This window comes from Cherax quadricarinatus, chromosome 75 (assembly GCF_038502225.1).
Source record: "Cherax quadricarinatus isolate ZL_2023a chromosome 75, ASM3850222v1, whole genome shotgun sequence".
Lineage (NCBI taxonomy): Eukaryota > Metazoa > Arthropoda > Malacostraca > Decapoda > Parastacidae > Cherax > Cherax quadricarinatus.
The window spans coordinates 942,383-952,808 of NC_091366.1; the positions used below are offsets into that span (position 1 = coordinate 942,383).

A 10,426-nucleotide genomic window follows, 5' to 3' on the forward strand; every position below is an offset into this window, starting at 1 on the left:
GAACCAGTTCAAGAAGACTGCCAAAAGGTGTCTGATGAATGTAGCAACAGAAAGGGAGGAGATTGATTTTTTATTTTATTACTTAACAAACATGTAGATGTAAATAACTCTATTTACCTTATTACTAGTATACATATATCCTTTGTAATATAACAATATCTCCTATATTGTATAATAATAAGGTATTAAAAGGACTCCAATGGAAATAAGTCAGACTTTTTTGGGTTATCCCAGGTTGTCTACGCATATGTTGCTATGTATGATAATCTATGTAACTGTATTTGTGTATACCTGTTGATGTTGGTGAGGGGCTCTTGATTTAGGGAATTGGATCGGTGCTCCAGTTTCCCGAATTAAGCCTGAATGCCTTCCACATCCCCCCCCCCCCCAGGCGCTGTATAATCCTCCGGGTTTAGCGCTTCCCCCTTGATTATAATAATAATAATGTGTATACCTGTATTTGTGTATATACAAACTAATCTTCTGAGCTTCTGTCTCCAAGTACAAATACAAATATTTATTCCTCTGCATAGCCACTAGCATGAGTACTAACAAGTATTTATTCTAGTTTTATTAGTCATTAAAGGTTACCTTGTGTTCAGCACAGATGGTTCCCTCAAGGGGAGGGCCCTTCTTAGTTTTACAATGGTGTGGCATAGAAGTATTACTGCACCATAGATGTGTACATGGCTCTGTCATCCCAAAACTGCTGCACAGACCATACCTGAAATATTTTGTATCATTGTTTGAAAAACTCAAATCAAATGAAAAAAAAAAATCACATTATCCCTTAATTGAACATTGAAATATTTTGGCCAAGTCGCTGATATAAAAATTAACATAACCTAATGTCACTAGAATTACGTATAATAATCAGATAAACGGAAAAAAAAAAACAGTAAATATGATTGAGAGTAAAAATCTTATATATAATAGTGGGAAAAGACCATAGAATGAATTCATCATTTATTAAGGTCTATCGATTGCCTGAGGGTCATTAAGGTCTATCGACTACCTGAAGGTCATTAAGGTCTATCGGCTACCTGAAGGTCATTAAGGCTGTATATATTACCTTTACATTAATACCTAATGTAGGAATTATGTAAACTCATTGTATACGCATTTAGCATAAGTGTATATACCCTCAGTGCATGTATATCCAGTGTATATACACCAAATGTGTGTGTATATATATATATATATATATATATATATATATATATATATATATATATATATATATATATATATATATATATATATATATATATAATTTTGCAGAGAGAGAGAGAGAGAGAGAGAGAGAGAGAGAGAGAGAGAGAGAGAGAGAGAGAGAGAGAGAGAGAGAGAGAGAAAGAGAGAGAGAGAGAGAGAGAGAGAGAGAGAGAGAGAGAGAGAGAGAGAGAGAGAGAGAGAGAGAGAGAGAGAGAGAGAGAGAGAAAGAGAGAGAGAGAGAGAGAGAGAGAGAGAGAGAGAGAGAGAGAGAGAGAGAGAGAGAGAGAGAGAGAGAGAGAGAGAGAGAGAGAGAGAGAAAGAGAGAGAGAGAGGAGAGAGAGAGAGAGAGAGAGAGAGAGAGACAGAGAGAGAGAGAGAGAGAGAGAGAGAGAGAGAGAGAGAGAGAGAGAGAGAGAGACTAACTTACCCTTCACCAAACTCTAGTCTACACTGGTCATCCAGAGAGTACTGATACTTGATGGTGGACTCAACACGAGTTGCATTCTTCCACTGTGGCTTGTTCATCAAGCAAGACCAGCCCCTGGGGGAGATAAACCAACTGATTAATACTCAGTGGTAGAGTGTTTTATCTGCCAGGAAAGAGGACAAGCATTCCCTTGATGTGGGTCTCTTGTCACATGAAGATAACATTAAAATGTTTATCAAAATAACTGAAAAGCCTATGGTATGAATATAGAACTTTGGTAACCTGAGATTGAGCTTAGAACTTATTTTAGTTCATATATTCTAGGCCTAGATAATACTCTATATGGCTCGTAGGTCTAAAAGTCATCACTGGCTTAACCCAGCTGAGGTTTACACAACATTTACCAGCAAATAAGATATGTTGAATGTAGTGCTGTTAGTGAGCTGTTTTGTTCAGTGCACCCTGGTACTTACTGTGTCCTGGTACTTACTGTGTCCTGGTACTTACTGTGTCCTGGTACTTACTGTGTCCTGGTACTTACTGTGTCCTGGTACTTACTGTGTCCTGGTACTTACTGTGTCCTGGTACTTACTGTGTCTTGGTACTTACTGTGTCCTGGTCCTGGTACCTTGTGTCCTGGTACTTACTGTGTTCCTGAGTTACTTACTGTGTCCTGGTACTTACCTGTGTCCATAAGTGCTTACTGTGTCCTAATTACTTACTGTGTCCTGGTACTTACTGTGTCCTGGTACTTACTGTGTCCTGGTACTTACCTGTACCCTGGTATACTATGTCCTAATTATTACTGTGTCCTAATTGATTACTGTGTCCTAGGACACTTACTGTGTCCTGGAATTACTTACTGTGTCCTGGAGGTACTTACTGTGTTCTGGTACTTACTGTGTCCTGGTACTTACTGTGTCCTGGGTACTTACTGTGTCCTGGTGCTTACTGTGTCCTGGGTAATTACTTACATTAGTTGTCCACCAATTACTTACTGTGTCTTGGAATTACCTTACTGTGTCACAGGAATTACTTACTGTGTCCTGGTACTTACCTGTGTCCTGGTACTTACTGTGTCCTAGGTACTTACTGTGTCCATGGAATTGCCACTTGGCTAATCTCCTGGTACTTACTGTGTCCACCAAGGTGCTTACTGTGTCCTGGTACTTACCTGTGTCCTGGTACCTTACTGTACCTGGTACTTGCACAGTAATCCTGGGACACTTACTGTCCTGGTACCTTACTGTCCTCCAGGTACTTACTGTGTATATAAGTACTTACTGTGTCCTGGTACTTACTGTGTCCTGGTACTTACTGTGTCCTGGTACTTACTGTGTCCTGGTACTTACTGTGTCTTGGTACTTACTGTGTCCTGGTACTTACTAATCTCCAAGGTACTTACTGTGTCCATAGGTTGCTTACCTGTGTCCTGGTGCTTACCTGTAATCCTGGTACTTACTGTGTCCTGTGGTACTTACTGTGTCCAGGATTACTTACTGTAATCCTAGGTACTTACCTGTGTCCATAGGTACTTACTGTGTCCTGGTACATGCACCATGTCCTAGGTGATTACCTATTGTCCTGGTACTTACCTTATCCATAGGTGCTTACTGTGTCCTGAGGTACTTACTGTGTCCTGGGTACTTACTGTGTCCTGGGTACTTACTGTGTCCTGGTAGTGCTTACTGTGTCCTGGTCACATACTGTGTCCTAGTACTTACTGTGTCCTGGGAATTACTTACTGTGTCCTGGCACTTACCTGTACCCTAATACTTACTGTGTCCTGGGCTACTTTACTGTGTCCTGGTACTTGCACTAATATTCCTGGTACATGCTGTGTCCATAGGTGCTTACTGTGTCCATGAAGTTGCTTACTGTGTCCTGGTACTTTACTGTGTCCTGGTACTTACTGTGTCCTGGTACCTTACTGTGCCCTGGTACTTACTGTGTTCTGGTACCTTACTGTGTCCTAGGTACTTGCACCTGTGTTCCTGGTACATACTGTGTCCATTGTACTTACTGTGTCCTGGTACTTACTGTATCCATGGTACTTACTGTGTCCTGGTAACTTACCTGTGTCCGGAGGTACTTCACTGTCAATCCTGGTACTTACTGTGTCCTGGTACTTACCTGTATCCTGGTACCTTACTGTATCCTGATGCTTACTGTGTCCTGGGTGCCTTACTGTGTCCTGGGTGCACTTACTGTATCCTGGTACTTACTGTGTCCTGTAAGGTGCCTTACTGTGTCCTGGTACCTTACTGTGTCCTGGTACCTTTTACTGTGTCCTGGTACTTACTGTGTCCTAGGTACTTACTGTGTATATAGTACTTACTGTATCCTGGGTACTTTGCACTATGTCCATAGAGATTACTGTGCACCTGGTGCTTACTGTACCCTGGGTACTTACTGTAATCCTGAGTACTTACTGTGTCCTGGGTACTTACTGTATCCTGGTACTTACCTGCCGTCCTGGGTACCCTTACTACCCTAGGTACTTTACTGTGTTCTGGTACTTACTGCATCCATAAGTTACTTACCTGTGTCCTGGATGCTACCTGTGTCTTGGTTACTTACTGTGTCCTGGGTGCCTGTGCCCTGAGGTGCTTCACTGTACCCTGGTACTTACTGTGTCCTGGTACTTACTGTGTCCTGGTACTTACTGTGTCCTGGTACTTACTGTGTCTTGGTACTTACTGTGTCCTGGTACTTACTGTGTCCTGGTACTTACTGTGTCCTGGTACTTGCTGTATTCTGGTACTTACTGTGTCCTGGTACTTACTGTACCCTGGTACTTACTGTGTCCTCAGGTACTTACTGTGTCCTGGTAGTGCTTACTGGCTGTTCTGGTGCCTTACTGTGTCCTGGTGCTTACCTGTGTCCTGGGAATTACTTACTGTGTTCTAATACTTACTGTGTCCACCTAGGTGCACACAGCCACCTGGTTACTTATATGTGTCCTGGTACTTACTGTGTCCATAGGTACTTACTTGTGTCCACCAATTACTTACTGTGTCACCTGGGTACTTGCTGTGTCTTGGGCTACTTACTGTGTCCATAAGGTACTTACTGTGTCCTGGTACTTACTGTGTCCATAATTGCCTTACTGTGTTTCTGGGTACTTACTGTGTCCTGGTGCTTACTGTGTCCTGGGTACTTACTGCTTAATCCTGAGGTACTTACCAGCAATCCTGGGTACTTACATGTCATAAGTACCTTACTGTGTCCTGGTACTTACTGTGTCCTGGTACTTACTGTGTCCTGGTACTTACTGTGTCCTGGTACTTACTGTGTCCTGGTACTTACTGTGTCCTGGTACTTACTGTGTTCTGGTACTTACTGTGTCCTGGTACTTACTGTCCTGGTACTTACTGTGTCCTGGTACTTACTGTGTCCTGGTACTTACTGTGTCCTGTAAGGCACTTACCACTGTCCATAATTGGCTTACTTGTGTTCTGGTACTTACCACTGTGTCACCAAGGTACTTACTGTCCTGGTGCCTTACTGTGTCCATAATTGCTTACACCTGTGTCCTGGAGGTACTTACTGTGTCCTAATTGCCACCTGTACCCTGGTACTTGCTGTGTCCTAGTACTGTGTCCTGGTACTTACTGTGTCCTGGTACTTACTGTTCCCTGGTATTTCCTCAACCCTGGTACTTACTGCTCTCTGGCATTTACTGTGTCCTGGTACTTTCTGTGTCCTGGTATTTAGTGTACCCTGGTACTTCCTCTACCCTGGTATTTACTGTGTCCTGGTACTTACTGTTCCCTGGTACTTCCTCTACCCTGGTACTTACTGTTCCCAGGTACTTCCTCTACCCTGGTACTTACTGTTCCCTGGTACTTAGTGTTCCCTGGTACTTCCTCTACCCTGGTATTTACTGTGCCCTGGTACTTACTGTGTCCTGGTATTTAGTGTACCCTGGTACTTACTGTGTCCTGGTATTTAGTGTACCCTGGTAATTACTGTGTCCTGGTACTTACTGTATCCTGGTACTTACTGTACCCTGGTACTTACTGTACCCTGGTACTTATTGTGTCCTGGTACTTACTGTACCCTGGTACTTACTGTACCCTGGTACTTATTGTATCCTGGTACTTACTGTATCCTGGTACTTACTGTACCCTGGTATTTACCGTGTCCTGGTACTTACTGCATCCTTGTGCTTACTGTACCCTGGTAATTACTGTGTCCTGGTACTTACTGTATCCTGGTACTTACTGTACCCTGGTACTTACTGTGTCCTGGTACTTACTGTATCCTGGTACTTACTATATCCTGGTACTTACTGTGCCCTGGTACTTACTGTACTCTGGTACTTACTGTGTCCTGGTACTTACTGTATCCTGGTACTTACTGTACCCTGGTACTTACTATATCCTGGTACTTACTGTGCCCTGGTACTTACTGTACTCTGGTACTTACTGTGTCCTGGTACTTACTGTATCCTGGTACTTACTGTACCCTGGTACTTACTGTACCCTGGTACTTACTGTACCCTGGTACTTACTGTATCCTGGTACTTACTGTATCCTGGTACTTACTGTGTCCTGGTACTTACTGTACCCTGGTACTTACTGTATCCTGGTACTTACTGTATCCTGGTACTTACTGTACCCTGGTATTTACTGTGTCCTGGTACTTACTGTATCCTGGTACTTACTGTACCCTGGTACTTACTGTGTCCTGGTACTTACTGTATCCTGGTACTTACTGTATCCTGGAACTTACTGTACCCTGGTACTTGCTGTACCCTGGTACTTACTTTGTCCTGGTACTTACTGTATCCTGGTACTTACTGTACCCTGATACTTACTGTACCCTGGTACTTACTGTACCCTGGTACTTACTGTATCCTGGTACTTACTGTGTCCTGGTACTTACTGTACTCTGGTAATTACTGTTTCCTGGTACTTACTGCACCCTGGTACTTACTGTATCCTGGTACTTACTGTGTCCTGGTACTTACTGTACCCTGGTACTTACTGTATCTTGGTACTTACTGTACCCTGGTACTTACTGTATCCTGGTATTTACTGTGTCCTGGTACTTATTGTATCCTGGTACTTACTGTACCCTGGTACTTACTGTGTCCTGGTACTTACTGTGTCCTGGTACTTACTGTGTCCTGGTACTTACTGTGTCCTGGTACTTACTGTGTCCTGGTACTTACTGTGTCCTGGTACTTACTGTGTCCTGGTACTTACTGTGTCCTGGTACTTACTGTGTCCTGGTACTTACTGTGTCCTGGTACTTACTGTGTCCTGGTACTTACTGTGTCCTGGTACTTACTGTGTCCTGGTACTTACTGTGTCCTGGTACTTACTGTGTCCTGGTACTTACTGTACCCTGGTACTTACTGTGTCCTGGTACTTACTGTGTCCTGGTACTTACTGTGTCCTGGTACTTACTGTGTCCTGGTACTTACTGTGTCCTGGTACTTACTGTGTCCTGGTACTTACTGTGTCCTGGTACTTACTGTACCCTGGTACCTACTGTACCCTGGTACCTACTGTACCCTGGTACCTACTGCACCCTGGTACCTACTGTACCCTGGTACCTACTGTACCCTGGTACTTACTGTGCTTTAGTATGGTACTCCCTCTTGGAACATTTCGACCAGTGGAACCTGCTAAAGGTGGCAGCTACCAGTGGAGCCATCACTGATCCCTGGAAGCCTTCGTCTTCACAGTCATTCACTGCTACACTGTCACCGTCGTGGCTGAGTCCCAAACTGTTCACAGCAAGAAAGAGAAAGCTTTATTTTACTGTCTCATTGTATAGATCGCTTGCCAGTAGTAACAGTCTGGTTGATCAGGCCCTGATCCATCATGTGGTCTGGTTATGGATCGAGCCGCCGGGGTGTTGATCCCTGTAATACCCTCCAGGTATATTCTAGGTAGGCAGACCCCTGGAACACCCTTCATGTATACTCCAGGTAGGTAGACCCCTGGAACACCCTTCATGTATACTCCAGGTAGGTAGACCCCTGGAACATCCTTCATGTATACTCCAGGTAGGCAGACCCCTGGAACACCCTTCATGTATACTCCAGGTAGGCAGACCCCTGGAACACCCTTCATGTATACTCCAGGTAGGTAGACCCCTGGAACACCCTTCATGTATACTCCAGGTATGTAGACCCCTGGAACACCCTTCATGTATACTCCAGGTAGGCAGACCCCTGGAACACCCTTCATGTATACTCCAGGTAGGTAGACCCCTGGAACACCCTTCATGTATACTCCAGGTAGGTAGACCCATGGAACACCCTTCATGTATACTCCACGTAGGCAGACCCCTGGAACACCCTTCATGTATACTCCAGGTAGGTAGACCCCTGGAACACCCTTCATGTATACTCCAGGTAGGTAGACCCCTGGAACACCCTTCATGTATACTCCAGGTAGGTAGACCCCTGGAACACCCTTCATGTATACTCCAGGTAGGTAGACCCCTGGAACACCCTTCATGTATACTCCAGGTAGGTAGACCCCTGGAACACCCTTCATGTATACTCCAGGTAGGTAGACCCCTGGAACACCCTTCATGTATACTCCAGGTAGGTAGACCCCTGGAACACCCTTCATGTATACTCCAGGTTTGCCTGGAGAGAGTTCCCGGGGTCAACGCCCCCGCGGCCCGGTCTGTGACCAGGCCTCATGGTGGTTCAGGGCCGGATCAACCAGGCTGTTACTGCTGGCTGCACGCAATCCAACGTACGAACCACAGCCCGGCTGGTCAGGTACCGACTTTAGGTGCCTGTCCAGTGCCTGCTTGAAGACAGCCAGGGGTCTATTGGTAATCCCCTTTATGTATGCTGGGAGGCAGTTGAACAGGTAGGTAGACCCCCGAAACAGCATGTATACTCCAGGTAGGTAGACCCCTGGAACACCATGTATACTCTAGGTATATAGACCCCTGGAACACCATGTATACTCCAGGTAGGTAGACCCCTGGAACACCATGTATACTCCACGTAGGTAGATTCCTGGAACACCCTTCATGTATACTCCAAGTAGGTAGACCCCTGGAACACCATGTATACTCTAGGTATATAGACCCCTGGAACACCATGTATACTCTAGGTATATAGACCCCTGGAACACCATGTATACTCCAGGTAGGTAGACCCCTGGAACACCATGTATACTCTAGGTATATAGACCCCTGGAACACCATGTATACTCTAGGTATATAGACCCCTGGAACACCATATATACTCCAGGTAGGTAGACCCCTGGAACACCATGTATACTCCAGGAAGGTAGACCCCTGGAACACCATGTATACTCTAGGTATATAGACCCCTGGAACACCATGTATACCCCAGGTAGGTAGACCCCTGGAACACCATGTATACTCTAGGTATATAGACCCCTGGAACACCATGTATACTCCACGTAGGTAGACCCCTGGAACACCATGTATACTCTAGGTATATAGACCCCTGAACACCATGTATACTCTAGGGATATAGACCCCTGGAACACCATGTATACTCTAGGTATATAGACCCCTGGAACACCATATATACTCCAGGTAGGTAGACCCCTGGAACACCATGTATACTCCAGGAAGGTAGACCCCTGGAACACCATGTATACTCTAGGTATATAGACCCCTGGAACACCATGTATACCCCAGGTAGGTAGACCCCTGGAACACCATGTATACTCTAGGTATATAGACCCCTGGAACACCATGTATACTCTAGGTATATAGACCCCTGGAACACCATGTATACTCCACGTAGGTAGACCCCTGGAACACCACGTATACTCTAGGTATATAGACCCCTGGAACACCATGTATACTCCACGTAGGTAGACCCCTGGAACACCATGTATACTCTAGGTATATAGACCCCTGGAACATCATATATACTCCAGGTAGGTAGACCCCTGGAACACCATGTATACTCCAGGAAGGTAGACACCTGGAACACCATGTATACTCCAGGAAGGTAGACCCCTGGAACACCATGTATACTCCAGGTAGGTAGGTAGACACCTGGAACACCATGTATACTCCAGGAAGGTAGACCCCTGGAACACCATGCATACTCCAGGTAGGTAGGTAGACACCTGGAACACCATGTATACTCCAGGAAGGTAGACCCCTGGAACACCATGCATACTCCAGGTAGGTAGGTAGACACCTGGAACACCATGTATACTCCAGGAAGGTAGACCCCTGGAACACCATGTATACTCCAGGTAGGAAGGTAGACACCTGGAACACCATGTATACTCCAGGAAGGTAGACCCCTGGAACACCATGTATACTCCAGGTATAACAATGACCACATGCTATGGTTGACTTAGTGTGTTTGAAGACTGTATATTACACAAAGGTCACTACGACTGCAGGTCGCCAGCACACCAATAACCAAAGTGACTAATTCATGAGATGTGGATTAATATAAACTGCTAGTATGTATACAATTAGAAATACACACATCTCTGTATATACCCTAGAACATGTCAACAAGCTTTTATACTTATTGTAGTATATATATTAATAATATCTAACTTTGGATAACCCAGTAAGGTGAGAATTGTTCCACGGTGTCCCGTAGCTGGGTTGGTAGCGTACTCAGCTCACACATTGAGGTTCTTGGTTTGATCCCCGATACGGGTGGAAACATTGGGACGTATTTCCTAAAGACACCTGCTGTCCATGTTCACCGAGCAGTAAAATAGGTACCTGGGTGTTAGTCGACTGGCGTGGGTCGCATCCCGGGGACAAAAGTGACCTAATTTGTGGGAAATGCTC

The 10,426-nt window shown here is 44.9% G+C and overlaps 1 protein-coding gene across 1 annotated transcript in view; it reads right to left on the bottom strand.

Moving 5' to 3' along the window:
* The window catches only part of LOC128691881 (A disintegrin and metalloproteinase with thrombospondin motifs 3), a 90,468-nt gene that overhangs the window by 21,557 nt on the left and 58,485 nt on the right, over window positions 1-10,426 (bottom strand). The window contains exons 2-4 of the mRNA XM_070100868.1: window positions 7,230-7,382; window positions 1,643-1,756; window positions 592-724 (exon numbers count right to left, since the gene is read on the bottom strand). Coding sequence (XP_069956969.1) covers window positions 592-724; window positions 1,643-1,756; window positions 7,230-7,382 — 400 coding nt within the window. The remainder of the gene's footprint in view (window positions 1-591; window positions 725-1,642; window positions 1,757-7,229; window positions 7,383-10,426) is intronic.